Below are 20,342 nucleotides of genomic sequence, written 5' to 3'. Positions count from 1 at the left end.
TGCTGCAGGTCTGCTGGGCTAATGCTTGGAGAAGGAATGCTGCAGGACTGCTAGGACTAATGCATGGAGAGGGAATACTGCAGGACTCCTGGGGCTAATCCTTGGAGAAGGAATGCTGTAGGACTCCCGGGGCTAATGCATGGAGAAGGAATGCTGCAGGATTGCTGAGGCTAATGCTTGGAGAAGGAATGCTGCAGGACTCCTGGGGCTAATGCTTGGAGAAGGAATGCTGCAGGAGTCCTGGGTGCTTGGAGAGGGAATGCTGCTGCTTTCTACTTCTGATCATCTGTTGGGAAATTGACCTCTTGTGAACTTGAGCGTCTCTTTGCCAATCGATTTAGCTCTGTAGGACCCTGCAGAAAACGAGAACCCCCGCTCCAGCCAGTCTCCGTTCAGTAGAGCGAGTGAGAGAGTAAGACAGAGAGAGCGCAGACTCCTCCTCATTCTTCGGTGTCAAAGTTGACATCAGCCCCGGAGCCGAGTTGAACGCGAGCCTCTTGTCTGAACAGGAGAGCGAGCTCACATCATTCAGTGGCGCATGCTTTACGGAGTTATGTACCTCGCGCTGTCTTGCCCTCTGAACTGCCTGCCGTCATGGATTGCAAACCGCGCGCGAAACCACTACTACTTTGTATTTTTCTGTTCATCTTGTCGTTTATTTGCCCAGCACTTCTGATCATCCACCCGTCCAATGAAGGTAAGAGTGAGAGAGAGAGGGTCTGACATAAAACGAGAAAGAGTAAAGATCCATGTTAGAGAGGGGAGATAGGTTATGCGTTCGCTCCCAGAGAGAGAGAGAGAGAGCGTGGTAGGCTGCAGCGGCTCGTGTTGCAGTCTGGACCCCAGACATTTAAGGTTGTTCTAACAGCACTGATGCTGTGGATGGACGGGGCAGCCAGGACATGGCATGATAGACCATTCGATAATGTCCAAAAATTGTCATGGCGGAATTTTAGCACATTTTTAAATGATCGTGTAATTATTTTAAGCCAGTCTGTGTTTTGATCCAAGATGGATGTAATGCAATAGAAGGATTGATGCACAGGCTCCGTGTGGCGTTTTAAACTCTCATTAAGAGCTTTGGCCCGCTGGTAAATCGATAGAAACTGGTATTGGATGGGGGATCACGATAATCAGCTTTAGGCATTTAACAGTGGGGTGTCCGTGCATATATTGGTTGGAATTAACGATTGGTATTCCATCATTATTCTCTAAATAGTGATAATAATACATTTTGAAACGTGGATGCGGAAGTGTTCATTAATATGTTTGGTATTATAACTCACAGATCCCCATGTAGGCTATTGTCCCAAGACAACAACACCGAGTAGAAGCAGGCAGTTCAAGCGCTGTAGTGCACACTAAAGAACCAGAGGCAGGCAGTGAACCTCCGCTCCTCTTAACCCAAGCGGATCACACATTAGCCTAAATAGATGTGTATTTAGAAAATGCAGCCTATTCACATGAATTAGTATTCATTCACACGGATAGTTTATTGGATTATATAAATATGCCCCACTTTGTGGAGACGTGCTCGAAGGAACACGCACACTCTCCTGATTGATATCCCATAGCGCGCTGTACGCAAGGACTCTTCCACTCGACATTTCCATCGCTTAACTAATCCATTGGCTACTTTTCCTTGAATAGGCCGCTCTCGACGGGTTGTTTATTATCGCGCCGCCGACGCATGCACTCTCGATGGGTTGTTTATTTTCGCGCCGCACACACGCATGCACACACATGGTCCAGTTATGAAATGATTGGCCTATAGTTTCAAATGGCAAAGCTCCTCAGGTAATTGCACATTGAGAAATTCCTGTAGCCTACTTCACGGTCAATAGTGAGACAAAGCCAAATACTAATCAAGAGTGAGCTCAGTAAAATGAAGCTATTTATTGTCATGCTATTATTGACTTGTTTTTACATGGTAATAGGCTTCGCATTAGTTATAGGCATTATAATTCCAATTTGAGAACATGTTATAGAATATATTTTCCCTGATGAATTGTAACATAATTAAACTGTAAACATATAGGCCTATAAACAATTTAAGTGAATAAATAGCCTAAGACCTTGAAGGCACACAACTGAAAACATGCGATCGACTAGACAGCATTTCCCCATAGGCCTATTCTTTGTTGCAACAGGGTGGACATATTGTCTACAGCACAAAGCCTATACCATAGGCGACTACAGTATCACTTTTGTGTTTTTCTTGTAGGAAAGGACAACGCTTGAATATAAAAAAAATGGCCTGAGAAAATGGTATCAAAATGAACAACGAATAACGCTCAAAGGTTAGACAGATTAGGCCTATGGGCCAGCGCGAGAGGTCAAAGTTAAGGCCACATAACACAACTTTGTCTTTGGGCAATGCAAATGCCTAGATTTCAATCCACATCATAGCTCTTTAACCTGATCAATGTATTGTAACGGGAAGGATTTACTATTGCTACAAACCAGTCATTCCTCCATGCATGTAAACTGCTGGGTAGAGGCGCTTTATCGTATCGCCTTGTCTCATCTTTAGACCTATATTGTAGTCTAACTCATAGGCTATATAAACGGTTAATAAACCAAGCTTGGAGATTATGAAGTTACTTTTGTTTTTCGATTTGATGTAGGCCTAATTAAGTTTATGGGTCTCTGGGCAGCATGTTGGGATTGGCCGGACACAATTTATGTGTTTTGTTTTTTAGAAACGTCTGACATTTTGAGGGGATTATTTCATCTTTGATATTTTCGATTCTACAGCACATGCTTTTTGGCTGCTTTTACTGTTTGACACTTTTATTCACCTCACTACTTCCAGTAGCCCACACAGCTCGATCTCGGCAGGCCAGACGTCGACATACACAGTATAGTCAAGTCAAATATAGGCCTAGTCGTTCTATTTTTGTTAGCCTAATTATTGTTTAGGGCTATGTAGGCTATGCACTTATTTATTGGTCATGAAGTTATTATTATCTCCTGTGGTGGTAGAATAATCAAATAACAATGGGCTATATATCCGTTGTTAATTTTCCATTATTTTCGTAGCCTGTAGCTTATTGTTTATAAAAGTCTGCTTTCGTGCAATGTATGGCCACCCGAAACACCCGGTCTGTCTACCAGAGAGTGTCAGTATCGAGCCGTTCTCTCCGTGAAGCCTCACACGCTCTAGCCTATCTGTAATAATAGAAGTATCAAAAATACTTCTATCAGAAACAGAAAATGCACACTCTGCGGAGGAAGAGGGAAGAGAGGAATCGTCTCCCTGTTTGATGCTGTTTTTGTGCTCGAGGCACCGTGTCATCGGGGCCCGGTTAAGTCAGAACCCCCTCCCTTCCTTTACAGGCTACACTGCATAAATCCCTTTCATAAAGAAAACTTTTAGCACAAAGCCACATTTTCTCCGTTAATTTTAAAATTCAAAGAACATGGACCATGGATATCTGGTGTATTTACTTTTATGAGCGCAGAACAAAAAATGGGGCCTTGGCTATATAAAAGTATCTTATTTGATATGCCTATATAGCTTTTCCCGCAAAATTTAGGTTAAGTTTATAGGCTATGCATCTACAATTGACCCTACGTCGTCCGGGTTAGGGTTTGGCCGGTATAGGCCGTTATTGTAAATAAGAATTTGTTCTTAACTGACTTGCCTAGTTAAATAAAATAACGTCCTATTGGAAATATTTACTGCATTTTGTTGCCAAATATCATATCTATCATTTCAGAGCATACAAAGTCGTAAATCGACATTAGTAATACAGTCCAACCACTGTTCAATCCGTAACGCCCTATTTTGGGGTTTAACGGAACCACGACTCGCATGGCTCATTGGGCTGCATTATATAAAGCCCATACCCTAAAATAATAGACTGTGATATAAGATAGCTTTAGGACAACCTGACCGTGCGTGTGTGTGTGTGTGTGTGTGTGTGTGAAGGTTCAGAATAATCTGTGAAGCAGGTGATATAGTCCTGTTGTAAGGCGGGGGAAAATATGGACGTTTTAGAAATGTAAAACTTAACTATTGCATGAGGACTAGGATTATGTCACCTTTTATGCTTCCTCTCAAAATTTAGAGGTTCATTAGGTTAATTATATTAACTATAATTACACAATAATATCAGGCTATTCATCATTATCATTAATTATAGGCCTAATGATCATGATGATGACAATACTCTTAATAATTAGCCAACATATATTGTTGTTTTTTTTGCAAACTTCTAGCTCCTCTTGTGTTTATTTGATGAAAGAATAAATCTTTCAACAACTTCGGCAAGGTACAGTTTCAACATCACGCACAGGCTTCGCCTTACGCATGATCAGCATTTTAATGTTAAAATAGATTTTAGGGATCTGATGTTTCCCCACCAGGCCTTCAACTTTATAAATGTTAATTTATTTATTTACTTATGCCTATATTGTTTTTATTGTTTTCGTTTGAATTATCGTATGCCTATTGCAACACTAGACACGTTTAGAAAAGTTGTTCTCAGTACTTCGATGCTATATTTTTCCCCACATCATTATACCGCCCATTATTATTGTTTTATCTGAGGCTGTTTCATCAGGTCCTCGTGAGATCTTCAAAACCCATTGCACTTAAAACCAATTTGAACTGACATAAGAAAAATATATTGCTCTTGCAGATAAATATATTGTTCAAGTTTTAGCAGGATATTGTACTATTTTAAAAGCCATATGAACGCTAGATTGGTAGTGTGCTAGGGCAGAGGCCTACTGCGAGGTCAGACAATTCGGTCATGGACCAAAACATGGTGACGCATTTTTTTCCACCTTCCACATAAGGTAATGGTAGTTTTTCTTTAAAAAACAAAAATAAAATCAACCAAAATATAGAACAACGAATTTTGAAATACCCCTTAACTTGGGCCTGCCTATATAGACCCATAATTCAAATTGAATTATTGGCAGTTCAGAGAAAAAAATGATGTGAAAATGGTGCGACCTATATACTGAATTGTATCACCATGTCCATATATTAATGTTTTCAATAGGCTATGACTTTGATCAAATGTGTATAGGACCACATGCTATTCGTTAAGGCTAGTAGCAGGACAATGGATACACTCCCTACCGTAATACAGTATGTCCCTGTAATCCACAACACAGAGTTATAGCAGTGACTTATTTAATATCTCCTCTCCTATCTGGGCAGGCTACCTGCTATACACACTCATATTTACAGAAGCAAATACATGTTTCTGCCATTTCAGCAGTGCTTGTCTAAAGCCATAGTTATGGGGGAACTTTGATGACCTACGACACTGTGTCTCGTATTGCAATTCGTCTAGTAGAAAGTAATATGGCCACTTTTAGGATTGTTCATTTTTGGGGGATAATTTGGCCAGAATGTATGTGATATTGTAGGCAGGCGTATTGGCTTGATTTGAAGAGGGATTCTTGCACCAACGGATCAGTGTATTTTCTCAGTGTAAGTTATCTTTGAGCAGTGAGTGTGCAGCATAAAATGAGATAAAGTCTTGGTAGGCCTAAGTGTAGCCTAAGTTTGCGGGAGCGCGTGCGTGTGTGAATAAGGCGGCAGTGGTGAGTCTGGCTGCGTGACGCGCGGTAGTTTCTCTCCCTGCCAGGGCGCCGGGAGGCGGTGGTATTTTTAGCCGGTGGCAGGGAGGCCTTGCCCGGAGAGGCCGGGGCAGTAGCCCCGCTGGGAGGACCAGAGGTTTGTGAGCGATGGTACCTTTCTGGAAATGTGCTTACACATGCTCCCGCTTTAAAAAATAGTGCTATATCTCACTCTCTCTCTCTCTCTCTCTGTGTGTGTGTGTGTGTGTGTGTGTGTGTGTGTGTGTGTGTGTGTGTGTGTGTGTGTGTGTGTGTGTGTGTGTGTGTGTGTGTGTGTGTGTGGTATACCTATCTGCTGGATGGGAGGCCTTTAGGTTAGTGGTGCGCGGATCAGCTGTTTGTTCACCCGCATCCGCCCGCAATTGCTAATAACCCATCCGCATCCGCCCGACTTAATGTGATAAAGTGAAAATCTGAGGTCCGCAGCCAACCCTTACCCGAAAATATAGTAAATACGCTATATGCTATATAGGCTACAGTCAATGACGGCATAACAATTATTTTTTGACAGGGGTGCAGAATTTTTCTGTGAATGTTTCTGCTTATAATTTCCGACATTTTGGTAGGCTATTTGTTAGTCAACTTGTCTGTAGTTTGATACATGTATCTTCTCCTTTGTCATATGTTGCCCTAGAAGACTAAATACACCTTTGCTCAACAGAATAATGGAATAGGTCGATAGAATGAATGTTTCATTCTAGTTGACATCGGTAAAGTTTTTTCTGAGGGAAAAATACAATAACGCAAAAAAAAGAAAGATTTCATGTGCAAAATGTCCAAATGACATCAGTTTGACCGGTTGTAAGCGACCCAACGTGTTTCTGATAAGATTTCAGTTCGGCTTCGATGCATATTTTAATTTGTTGAAATACTTTCAGCTTTCATGATGCTTTTATGATTAAGACCGCACCTCTACAGATGGTATCTAACTGAGCATTTAATTATCTCAAGATGCAGAAAGAAATACTATTTCTCCACTCCTGTTCCCAAGTCCAATTGTTGCCTTATTTTGGTGTATAATTTTACTGCAATAAATGCTTAATTCTACAGGAGTTATTATTAAGGCTATGTGAGAGGTTATAGACCTATCGTCAGTGTCCAGATTTCAGTTTCCATTTAACCTATCTAAACAGTAGGCTACAGTTCCTTTGACATATCATAGTCCTATTTGAAGTCCCTTCTTGTGACTGTCGATTTTGCATAGCGCCTCACAAACATCACACATAACATAGCCGGCACTGATAGGATCATATTTTACCACTTCACCAAATCTTTTGCAAACATGACTTTTCTGGCCCTCCCTTCTCTTTATTTTCAACTCTCCTTCTGCAGCTTTTGTCTTATTTAATGAAATGTATGTACATTTTTTTCTGCTAGCTCCCCAAAGCATTATTTGGCGATTGGCTGTGTAGGCTATTTGGCGAGCTACAGTTAAGCCCTAAAGTTTAGGCTTATGCGCTAATATCAGATAGCCTAAAAGAAAAACCTAAATGAAGCCTAAATCGCACGATAATTATATATGCATTACTTTTTTAAAGGTATTGTTGCTCTTTACGCCCTTCAGCCACACAATATTTAATGACCCTAACCTGTCTGCCCCGATATTTAATGACCCTGCGGATATAACCGCGGGGACTGTGGGTTATGAGTCAACTTGTAGGTATAGCAGTGTAAAGTGGTGGAAGTGATGTATAGGCGGTGTTTATAGGTTATCCAATATCTCACAATGTATGGGTTTATTAGAGACACAGACTGTGTGTACGTGCGTCTATGCAGCCACGTCACACGTGATACAAGTCAGTATTCGGCTTCTATCCCATGCATGAGGAAGTCGAGACAGGACAGCGCTCATTGTTGCCTCTGGTGCCAAATGTTGCATGTTCAAATCCAGCCATAGAAAGTCGTTTTAAGCCTATCACAAACCTTAACCCTTATCTTTACTGTTCAGAGTTAATACCTAACCTTACGATTTTGGAGTTAATCCCTAAATTTAACCTTAAACACTTCAACATTTGACGTTTGGAACAACTTCGAATTTGAACGTTTAATTCTGACGTGAGACTGTGAGCTAGTTGCATGCGTGAGCTGTGAGAGGGGAACCAGCAGCAGCATCAGACACAGGACACTCGGTGTGAATAATTCATGATGGGAGGAGAACATTTCACCCTGAACACACAGTCACAACCTGCAGATGTGCCTGGCTGCAGACAGACTACTGCAGACCCTTACACACATACATAACCGGCAGTCATAACAGGCGTGTTCCCTACATTCTGTGGCAGTCTGGGCAGACTGATTTCTATATCATATTGATGTGTTCCTGCAGACACTGCTCACTGTGCATCCTGTCTGCCTACAACCCTGTGTACACTTTGCTGCAGAGCTGAAATCTTCAATAAAAGCGAATTCTCTACATCAGATGGAACTATTAGGCCGGTGTTGTTACTCTGCCTCTGTCTTTCCCGTATTCACTCACCTGACTGTTCCCATGTTGTTTGCTCCCAGACCAGAGACCAGCAGTAGTCTACTCAGAAGACTGCTATTAATACTGTTCTTTACTGTTAGTTATCATAAAAAGTCTGTGCTTTCTGAAACACACTACGGCCGACTGACTGGGTAGTCACACTGACGAGAGAGTGTCTGTGTGAGTGTTCTGTGTGAGTGTTCTGTGTGAGTGTTCTGTGTGAGTGTCTGGGCATGTATTTGTGTGTGTGTGTTTGTGTGCATGTGGATCTTTGTGTGAGTGTGTGGAACTTTGGTGGTGATTTCCGGCCCATGCAGCTGGAGAGGCAGCTTCAGATAGAGCCATCTAATTTTCTGCTCTCAAATTCCCTCGCTTGGCTCAATTTGAGATGGGGCCTGGCTCGTTGAGAAATGTAAATTGGAACCAATGGAGCTGGATGCTGCACTGCTATAATCTGACAGCAGCAGATAGCTTTATTAGCTTTAATAGGAGTTTGTGTGTGCGTGCGGACCCTGTTTGGCTAGAATTTAGGTGAGCCTCAATTTTGTTGGCTTCAGTCTGGAATGTGCTAATAATCTTTATTTTCCTCTCCCCTCCTATACTCTCTCTTCTCCACTCCGTACTGTCCTCGATCCTATGCAAACAGGAAAGGGAGGTAGCAAATCAATATAGCGTTAATACCTAACCTTAAGATACCTAACCAATTGGGAGCATGTTCAGAACTCCTCATAGAGCAGGGAGCATAATCTAGCTTCAGCTGATTTTCTTCTTGAGTGGATGGTCGAGGGCTGGAACAGAATTCTAATTCATTTGTAGACCTCAAGATGCCCAAACAGATATAATGTTTGACTAAAACATAATCATTTCAAACCTTGCTTATATTTGTATACAATCAGATGTGTCTCTCTGTTATGCGCAGGAATACCTGGGAACAGATTTCCAAAATTAGTATAATTTTGAGCAGAATTCCTGGTGTTTTTATGTCCAACAATGTTTGTAAAACATTTTCTGGGGGGCCAAATAAAACCACCTGCGGGCAGCCAGTTGAGGAACCCTGCCATAGAGACTGACACAGATCTTCACTCTCCTCTCAAACACTTGTTAGTCAGGATATCTGATCCCAGCCTCCCTTGAAAACACAGATCTTGAAGGAAGATTGAATCAAGATTAAATGAGCTTTTTCCCTGCTTTGTTGTTGCACCAGCGGCACTGCAGCCCACCAGAGGCCCTGTGTCACAGCTCTTATCATACTGTTCTGTCTTAGTAATTATAAAACGAGTTGTTGGATTCTGGATGCTGATTGGAAGAGCAGCATTCCAAGCCGTGCTGTATTCGCCAACATAGGTCCACCTACACTATATATACAAACGTTTTGGACACCCCTTCTATTTCAGCCACACCTGTTACTGACAGGTGCATAAAGTCGAGCATACAGCCATGCAATCTCCATAGACAAACATTGGCATTAGAATGTTCCTTACTGAAGAGCTCAGTGACTTTCAACATGGCATCGTCATAGGATGCCACTTTTCCAACAAGTCAGTTTGTCAAATTTCTGCCCTGCTAGAGCTGCCCTTGTCAACCGTAAGTGCTGTTATTGTGAAGTGGAAATGTTTAGGAGCAACAACGGCTGAAATGCGAAGTGGTAGGTCACACAAGCTCACAGAACGGGACTGACGAGTGCTGAAGCGCATAAAAATCTTATGTCCTCGGTTGCAACAATCACTACTGAGTTCCAAACTGCCTCTGGAAGCAACGTTAGCATAAACACTGTTTGTCGGGAGCTTCATGAAATGGGCTTCCATGGCCAGGCAGTCTCACACAAGCCTAAGATCACAATGCAAAATGCCAACTGTCGGCTAGAGTGGTGTAAAGCTCTCCACCATTAAACTCTGGAGCAGGTGAAATACGTTCTCTTGAGTGATCAATTACACTACACAATCTGGCAGTCCGACGGACAAATCTGTGTTTGACGGATGCCAGGAGAACACTACCTGCCCCAATGCATAGTGCCAACTGTAAAGTTGAGCTCCTGAGTGGGTCCTGAATAAAAAAAAGATACATAAAGATAACACACACAAAAATAAAGTTTGGTGGAGGAGGAATAATTCTCCGTCTGTTTTTCATGGTTCGGGCTAGGCCTGTTTCAGCATGACAATGCCCCCATGCACAAAGTGAGGTCCATACGGAAATGGTTTGTCGAGATCATTGTGGAAGAGCTTGTCTGGCCTGTACATAGTCCTGACCTCAACCCAATGGAACACCTTTGGGATGAAGTGGAACGCTGACAGCGAGCCAGGCCTAATCGACAAACATCAGTGCCCGACCTCACTAATGCTCTTGTGGCTGAATGGAAGCAAGTCCCCGCAACAATGTTCCAACATCTAGTGGACTCTCCTTCCTAGAAGAGTGGAGTCTGTTACAGCAGCTAAGGGGGGACCAACTCCATATCAATGCCCATGATTTTTGAATGAGATGTTTGTCGAGCAGGTGTCCACACACTTTTGGTCATGTAGTGTATGTCTGATAACACTCACACCATTCAGATCACACAATCTAACCATAGCTCTCGATGACCGTTAGACAAAAGTTTAAATTAATTAACAACTAAAGAATTAATTGAAAGCTAAAATTTGTGAAATAATATAATAATTTCCATATTTACAGTGTAGTAATGAATGTTGTACATATGTCCAGTCAGGCAGGGCCCATGATTTATCTGAAAACCTAAAGATGCCATTGTAAAGCTTAGGACATGAGAGTTACAGGTTGACAGGGATTGTAGATCCAAAGATTGGTAACAGCATATGTGGTTTCCTGACCCTACAGTACATGTGTATCAGTACTATACAACTCAGAGGAGGGACAGTTCACACAGCTGTAGCAGTGACTCAACAGCCTTCCAGGTCGCCACAGACCAGAACATCTCTTGCTTTGGAGGACAGTGCAGCAGGCTGTCTCTGTTTTGGTTAGCTCTAGGAAGTCCTCAGAGGGAAACAGGCCTGGTGTGTGTGTCTATGTGTTCTAAGGAGTCCTGAGAATTGAGCAGCTGGGTAAATACTATCCTGGTAATGGCTCTTGACTGGAGGTCCCAAGGCCAGGTTTAGAGAGAAAGGAGGATGAGGCTAATTAGTCATCAGAAGGATAGCGATTCAAAATGTCCACAGTGGTGCCAGGACTACCTGCTTTCCCATAGTCACTTCCCGACACCCATCCCTGTTGTTATTCTCCTCCTCTCTACAGTGAACCTGTTGGACTCCAAAGCCAGCCAGGGGGAGCTGGGATGGATATCCTACCCATCACACGGGGTGAGTAGTAGATACATGTCTCATGGTTTACACACGTCTTTACATTCTATCCTGTCTGTCAGCATTCTGTCCTGTCAGCAGATTTGTAGGTTTTAATGGTGCTAAGGACATTTTGAACAAACAATACAAGCTCATCTTATTTTCTGTAATCCTATGAGCTAAATCAAGTGGGATTAACCTATCCATAGGCTAAGTATGTGATAGGCTCACCATATGTGTGGATGGGGAGACAGATTGTGTTTATTTGTCTTGTTAAAGAGGAGGAGGATCAGCTTGTAATATGGTTAAATATGTATATATAACATATATGTTATACAAAGATCAAACCTTACTAACCTAGTATTACAACACAGATATCAAACCTTACTAACCTAGTATTACAACACAGAGATCAAACCTTACTAACCTAGTATTACAACACAGATATCAAACCTTACTAACCTAGTATTACAACACAGAGATCAAACCTTACTAACCTAGTATTACAACACAAAGATCAAACCTTACTAACCTAGTATTTCAACACAGAGATCAACCCTTACTAACCTAGTATTACAACACAGAGATCAAACCTTACTAACCTAGTATTACAACACAGAGATCAAACCTTACTAACCTAGTATTACAACACAGAGATCAAACCTTACTAACCTAGTATTACAACACAGAGATCAACCTTTACTAACCTAGTATTACAACACAGAGATCAAACCTTACTAACCTAGTATTACAACACAGAGATCAAACCTTACTAACCTAGTATTACAACACAGAGATCAAACCTTACTAACCTAGTATTACAACACAGAGATCAAACCTTACTAACCTAGTATTACAACACAGAGATCAACCCTTACTAACCTAGTATTACAAAACAATGTCAAACCTTACTAACCTAGTATTACAACACAGATATCAAACCTTACTAACCTAGTATTACAACACAGATATCAAACCTTACTAACCTAGTATTACAACACAGATATCAAACCTTACTAACCTAGGATTACAACACAGATATCAAACCTTACTAACCTAGTATTACAACACAGATATCAAACCTTACTAACCTAGTATTACAACACAGAGATCAAACCTTACTAACCTAGTATTACAACACAGAGATCAAACCTTACTAACCTAGTATTACAACACAGAGATCAAACCTTACTAACCTAGTATTACAACACAGAGATCAAACCTTACTAACCTAGTATTACAACACAGAGATCAAACCTTACTAACCTAGTATTACAACACAGATATCAAACCTTACTAACCTAGTATTACAACACAGAGATCAAACCTTACTAACCTAGTATTACAACACAGAGATCAAACCTTACTAACCTAGTATTACAACACAGAGATCAAACATTAATAACTCAGTATTACAACACAGAGATCAAACCTTACTAACCTAGTATTACAACACAGAGATCAAACCTTACTAACCTAGTATTACAACACAGAGATCAAACATTAATAACTCAGTAGTACAACAACACAATCAAAACACAAAACTGCATGACTTCCTTCCCTTCCCTATTCTACCTACTTTTTCCTGTGTCTCTACCAATGCCACGGTCTAAGTCTGCGTATGTGTGTGTGTGCGGTTCTGTGTGTTGGTCTACTGTGTTTATTTGTCTACCCGTTACCGTACTGGCCTCGTGGGCTGCAGCAGCCAATTTCTCCTCTGAACTTTATTAAGTGTTGGCTGGCTGGAGCTGAAGGTAATCCTCTCATTTGTTCTATAGAGCTGCCAGCCCTGGTTTCCACCAGCTATATATTAACTACCGTCACTATAAAACCTAGAGGTTATTTTGTAAGGTTGAACCAAACACACTTACAGAACACTGACTTTTAATGTTTCCTGCTTATTTTGGACTGGGTTTGAGGCCAGGTTTGGGTAATTGACATAACCTTTGAGAGTGGGAATTCCTCTATGTAAAGTTGAAAGATTCAGAACAGATTGAAAATACAGTGAGTGGGTTGAACTAAGGTACGGTACGTAGATACACTACTGAATAACCCTGCAGAAACCACTGCCTGCTGTGGTCTTGAACGGTCAGAGAGAGGGGGATGAAGAGAAAGAGAGGGGGAAGGAGAGTGTGCTGGATGAAGAGGAAGGTGGAGAGAGAGCGCTGAATGAAGAGAGAGGGGGAGAGAGAGAGTGCTGATGATCAAGTCCTCAAGGTGAATCATGGGTAATTACTCATGTCGTTGGCTGACGGCGGCTGATAAGCATTCTGTCCTGAGAGCCAGTCCCTCTGAAATGATTTCTCAAAATGTGGTGGCATGGGGCCACACACACACACACACACACACACACACACACACACACACACACACACACACACACACACACACACACACACACACACACACACACACACACACACAATACATATTGACGGTGACAGATGGGCCCCTGGTCTGTAAGCAAAGTGCTACCTGGTGTTACGGCACAAAATGCTCTGGTGTTACAGCACAAACAGCACCCCAACCCCACTGTGCACCCTAGCCTCATTCTAATTCAGCCATAGCCCTGGGGTGTGTGTCACGATCACTCTGGTGTCGATTAGGAGTTCTTGATGACTCATTGTAGATTAAGATGTGGACGACCTCATCATCATGGGGCCCTCAGCAGGCCTATGTTTCACATCTTTGGAAGGAGAAATCCCTAACAGTTTACCCCCACCAATTTACAGATATATTCCACATTGTCTGAGGAACCAGAGGAGGAACTTATCTCCCAATGAATATCATGTCTGGTCTAATGAGAAACTATATATGGTGCTGGGAGCCTGAGGTCTGGGCCTGCAAAAACATGTACACACTATGCTCTCTTGGCATCGCCTCATCCAATCCCAGAGAGACACACTACATTACTGCTCTCCAGTCCAGAGCCTAATGGCACAGCTCTTTTGGCCAGAGTCCACTACTCCTCAGTCTCCATGTATTGTAATACCCAAACTCATTTAGTCACCATAGCACCATATTCCCCCAAATACAAACTGACTGACTGACTGACTGACTGACTGACTGAGTGAGAGGCCCCAGCTGCACTGGGAGAGAAGAGAAAAGCCTGTCCATAAACGAGAGATTAGCACATGGTGAGGCCTGGAGAGGGCCTGCTATAGAGGGGGACTGTAGGGGGGTGTAAAGGGGGGTGGGGGGGGTGGGTGGTGGTAGGTAGTGTTATGGTTTTTCTCTGGTCCAAACTGTGATGAAAGTCTTCTGAGTTCTGTCATGGTTGACCCAGATCAGGAAACTAAAGCTGCTCTGCACTTGGTTCTCTGGTTACTACCACACTGTGGGAATGGAGAGAATTAAGAGTGAAAAATAAATAAAGAAATGACTTGTCTCAATCAAGCAGCTGAACCGGACTCCTTATTGGACATTAGTCAGATCAATGAAGCTTCAGGTTTCACCACTGTCCTTCTCTGTTGGGTCACAGCCATCCATATCAGGAGTCCGGCTCCATTACATTTCTAAGCCCTGAATACATTGATTCAAACTGTAAATAATATCCATTGTTTCAATTTTATGTTCAGAAAATACCTTAGATGGTTGAAAACAAGGAAACAACTAAATTAAATGTGTCATTGGACTGAAGCTGTGTCCCTCAGGCCTTTGAAGTGGCCTGGGAAGCCCGCTTCTTGGTCAGAGTGTCTGATCATTAGGTGGACCCCCGTGACCTGGGGACAGGGGTCAGAGTTCAGGGGTAGGGTCTGAATGTTGTTGTTATATCAGTTAGTGTGAGAGAGTTGTCCTGACATATAGAAAAGTGGTGTTGCTACTTTTAGGCCCCTACTACTGCCTAACACTGGCCTGATAGAATACATTCTGTCTGTCACTCTGTCACTTTCTCCCTCTGTGTGTGTTTCTCTCTGGAGCACACATACTCTTTCTCTCTGACCTTTTGTCTCTCTTTCCCTCCTCCCACTCTCTCCCTTTAATAATGGAAACCTAGTCACTGTAATTCTGACCTCACAGGCATTTCAATTAAGAGGACGAGTATGGAAACTGAGAAACTTGTGTGTGAGAGTGGATACACTTGTACGTGTGTGTGTGTGTTGTGAGTGTGTGTCTGTGAAGGCTAAATCACAGGGGTCATGTATATGATACTACCACAGGGCTGTAGAAATGTCAGTCTTTTCTAACTAATGTAATTCCACTGTAACGTGATCAGGAGAAGGATTATAAGGTTATTACATATCTCTCTCTCTGAAACACCAGCTCTCCTCTCTCACTACCCCGCTGCCAGAGACTCAGCTAGCTGGCAGCTTGTGTGTGTGTGTGAGCATGCTTGTTGGCCTGCCTTCATAGCCAGTGCACACTGGGGAGTCGTGTTAGGGCTTTGCCAACTGCTGGTTCAACCGTTTCATTTCTCTCTCTCCTCTTTCCCCCTTTCTCTAACCCCCCTCTCTCTATCCCCTCTCAGTGCTGTAAAGAGATAGTTATACAAGCCCAATGTCATCATCACAACTAGAGAGGATCGAGAGGCTGTACAGTTGAGAGATGATGTCTCTCATTTCAAAGACATGCAGAAAGAGAGGGAGAAAGTAAAGAGGAGAAAGGAATAGTGGAAAGGAGCGAGGGAAGGGTGAAGTTTGTCATAATGATGTCATGTATGGCAGGGGATGGTCTGCACATCGTAGAATAACTTTCATTTGTTTTGGCAGCAGTGGTTTAAAGCACAGTAACTCTCTGGAATGGGATGGTACAAACGCACGCACACACATGCACGCATGCACGCACGCACACACACACACACACACGCAGGCACGCACGCACACACGCACGCGTGCACACCCACGCACGCACGCACGCACGCATGCACACACGCACGCACGCACGCACGCACGCACACACACACACACACACACACACACACACACACACACACACACACACACACACACACACACACACTGCATATCTCAGTTACTCTGAGCTCACACCTGGGTTTCATTTCTAACCTCTGCTTCCACTGCCCCTCTCTAACCGCGCTGGCAAGCCTGTGTGTGTGGGGGATCCTCTTCCAGTGTTTGTGGATCACAGAGAACTTATACAAAGACAGCATTAGTGGAAAGACCCAGCACTAACAATTACATTTGATATATTTCAATGTGCATCATATCGCTCTACATGAAGACACATGAACTCGTAATAGTATAAACCCTGTTCCCATCTCCTTTCAAAGTGAGAGAGAGAGAGAGGTTTGTTCGTGCCCTTGTTCGTACCCTTGCTAAAAGTCTGTGGAAGGACGACAAAGAATCCCCTCTAATGCTGGAAAGAGACTTCCATATGTAGAAGATGTGTGTGAGAAGAATACCTGGCTTCAACAGCTGCAATCAGAGAGAGAGAGGGAGTGTGGAGAAAGGATGATGTTGACAGAGCAAGAGAAATGGGGGACGGTTAAAATAAGAGAAATTATGAATGCTGTTGGTTGCCAAGTAAATCACTATTATTGTAATAGAAAACACACTCTGATCATCATTAAAATGAAGTTCCACTTACCCAGAGCAGACCTCTGTGTGTAGGAGAGACTCATTCATTCAGCTACTCATGACTGATGGAGAATAATGTCATTTAAAGCCATGCAATTTAATAAGTGTCACTTTAGCCACAATAATAACCATCGTTCAAGTGTTTCCCTATTCATCACATCTTTGATTCAAAGTTGAACCGCTGGGCGACTAAACTACATGATGTATGATTATCCTGGTGTGTTTAGAATAAAGAATTGGAATGACATTCTATCTCTCTCCTCCTTTCTTTCCTCCCTCTCTCCATCTCTCTCTTCTCAGTGGGAGGAGATCAGCGGAGTTGACGAGCACTACACTCCCATCAGGACCTTCCAGGTGTGTAACGTGATGGAGTACAGTCAGAACAACTGGCTGAGGACCAACTGGATCCCCCGCCAGTCGGCCAAGAAGATCTACGTGGAGCTAAAGTTCACCCTGAGAGACTGTAACTCCATCCCCCTGGTCCTGGGGACGTGCAAGGAGACCTTCAACCTGCTGTACCTGGAGACGGATGAGGACCAGGGCAGCCGCTTCAGAGAACACCAGTTCTCCAAGATCGACACCATTGCTGCAGACGAGAGCTTCACTCAAATGGACCTGGGGGACCGCATTCTGAAACTCAACACGGAGGTCCGGGAGGTGGGGCCTGTTACCAAGAAGGGCTTCTACCTGGCGTTCCAGGACGTGGGGGCGTGTGTGGCCCTGGTGTCAGTCAGGGTGTACTTTAAGATGTGCCCGTTCATCGTTAGGAACCTGGCCTCATTCCCTGACACGGTGCCCATGGACTCTCATTCATTGGTGGAGGTGAAGGGCTCGTGTGTCAATCACTCAAAGGAGCAGGAGCCACCACGTATGTACTGTAGCACAGAGGGAGAGTGGCTAGTGCCCATAGGGAAGTGTCTGTGTAACGTCGGCTATGAGGAGAGAGGGAGCTCCTGCCAAGGTAAGACAGTCATACTGTACTTATTTTTATTTCTCTTTATTTCTTATTTTATCTCCCTTTCACCTCCCTACCTCTCCATCGCTGAAATATACATTCCTAGTCGATACTCAACATTGGCTCTGAGTGTACACAGTACCTTGTAACGTTTTGAAAGCACGGTTTCAGTTGTGGTAAAGTTCTGATCTATTACACAGATACACACACCTCATATCTGTCGGCCATCTCTGGCCTTTGCTCTAACCACTAGAAACCCAGTATGTGTGTGTATGAGGGTTGGGTGAGAAGTTCTGTGTGTATGGTAGAGGGCCCAGCTTACAGTAGTTATATCTGTGAGCTCCTCCTCTCTCACCTCATCAGGATGGAGGAAGGACCAGTTCTCTGTGTGTATGTCTGCTGTTGGAGGCCATGGAGAGAGGGGGATATCAGAGGAAAGGGTGTGTGCTGCTGAGGGCTGGGACATGATAGGGATCTGGGCTGGTGTTTTGGGTGTTTTTTTTGACATGGGCGGAGGGCTGGGAAATAGGCCTGGACAAGATTATGTTATATGATATTGTGTGCAAAGATTTGGTGATATGATAAGATGGTGTGTGTAAGGGGAACTTTTGGTTCCAATGGGAGCACTGTGCCCAGAGAAATTACTACAGCTCAGAAAGTCAAGAGACCATCTACTCCTCTTCTCTCTTTTCATATGGGAATGTTTTCTGTGTTGATCGCTGTGTGAAGATATTGATCCACTCTCTGTGCATTCACTATTCTATGGATGAGTGAGTGGAAGGATGAATGAGTCATGTTGAATTAAAAATCAAAGGTAATCTCCCAGGTCAAGTTCTGGTGTCAAGGGTAAGAAAGAGAGAAGACACTTTCCAAGTGAAAGAAAGAGACAAATCGTAGTGTGAGGCAACTTTTCCTCCTCACTCGGTCTCTGGGTCTCTTGGTGTCTCTGTCGCGCTTTCTCTCTGTCTCTGTCTCTCTGTCTCTCTCTCTCTCTCTGTCTCTCTCTCTGTGTCTCTCTCTGTCTCTCTCTCTCTGTGTCTCTCTCTGTCTCTCTCTCTCTGTGTCTCTCTCTGTCTCTGTCTCTCTCTCTCTGTCTCTCTCTCTGTGTCTCTCTCTGTCTCTCTCTCTCTGTGTCTCTCTCTGTCTCTCTCTCTCTGTGTCTCTCTCTGTCTCTCTCTCCTGTCAGTGTGAGTAGTGTGAATGTTTGGGTGTATTTGACAATCTCTTATTAGTTTCACTGACGGCTAATGGAGTCTAATAAGGGCTTATGTTACGCCGGTTATGACAGCTGCACTGTGACTCTCACACACACACACACACACACACACACACACACACACACACACACACACACACACACACACACACACACACACAGCCCCCCGTGTACAGCGGCAGCGAGGGGCCCAGTGCGCAGCTCGGCCCCCAGTGTTAACAGACAGATGAGTGTTGAGGGGCGTGCTGTGGGTAGCTGAGTGGCTACGCTAACACCGGGATATGTTTAGGTTTCCAGAACTACTTCTCCTATCTGTGTGTGTTTTTGTAACTCTGAGTCAGATTTAGAGAAAGGCTTTACTTCACTGAATATTTAATGGAGTGTGTTTTCTTTGAGAAGTGACGCAGCATTTTCTATTTGTCTTTGCAGGGTGTGTGTGCGTGTGTTTGTACTGCGTGCCTGTGTATGTTTTTATTTATATTTTATACTTTTTTTGTTGGTCAGTCTATGTTTGTATAGACCTTTAAAGAGTACTTTATTTGTTTATTAGTATCCCCATTAGCTTTTGCAGAAGCAGCAGCTACTCTTCCCGGGGTCCACAATTAAACACAGAACATGACAAGTAACAAAACACTGATACATTGATAGACAAGGACAGTCACAGAAATGTAAAATACATGATATACAAACAATGTAAAAAAAAAAAAAAAAAAAAGACAATACAAAAATAATGTGTGTGTCTGTGTCATGTTCGATGAGTTGTTTTTAAAGGTGATTTAGCTGTTTGCTTGGGTAATTGGAGATGTCCATGCGATCATTACTCTGTATAAAACTGTGCATTTCCGTGAATTAGTTTCAGACTTGGGGACTGTGAAGAGACCCCTGGTGGCATGTCTTGTGGGGTATGTATAGGTGTTTGAAGAGACCCCTGGTGGCATGTCTTATGGGGTATGTATAGGTGTCTGAAGAGACCCCTGGTGGCATGTCTTGTGGGATATATATGGGTGTCTGAAGAGACCCCTGGCGGCATGTCTTGTGGGGTATGTATAGGTGTCTGAAGAGACCCCTGGTGGCATGTCTTGTGGGGTATATATGGGTGTCTGAAGAGACCCCTGGTGGCATGTCTTGTGGGGTATATATGGGTGTCTGAGTTTAGTGTTCTTTGATTATGCAGACACTGGAATTTTTGTCACAAAAATATGTATCATACAAACTAGGAGAAGCAGTTAATATCTTGTCAATCCTCAACCAGGAAAGACTGGCATGCATGTTGTTGATGTTA

General features: G+C 43.2%; 1 protein-coding gene across 2 annotated transcripts in view; it reads left to right on the top strand.

The window, feature by feature from the left end:
• Positions 1-460: 460 nt before the first annotated feature.
• LOC110520379 (ephrin type-A receptor 3) overlaps positions 461-20,342 on the top strand; it is a 155,777-nt gene continuing 135,895 nt past the window's right edge. For both annotated transcript variants that reach the window (XM_036974916.1, XM_036974917.1), the window contains exons 1-3: positions 461-697; positions 11,309-11,373; positions 17,190-17,850. In XM_036974916.1, the coding sequence (XP_036830811.1) occupies positions 595-697; positions 11,309-11,373; positions 17,190-17,850 (829 nt within the window). In that variant the 5' untranslated portion in view covers positions 461-594. The remainder of the gene's footprint in view (positions 698-11,308; positions 11,374-17,189; positions 17,851-20,342) is intronic.

The sequence above is a fragment of the Oncorhynchus mykiss genome, chromosome 3 (genome assembly GCF_013265735.2).
Source record: "Oncorhynchus mykiss isolate Arlee chromosome 3, USDA_OmykA_1.1, whole genome shotgun sequence".
Taxonomy (NCBI): Eukaryota; Metazoa; Chordata; class Actinopteri; order Salmoniformes; family Salmonidae; genus Oncorhynchus; species Oncorhynchus mykiss.
Note: the sequence above shows the minus strand (reverse complement) of the source record. Positions and strands in the feature narration are given on the sequence as shown.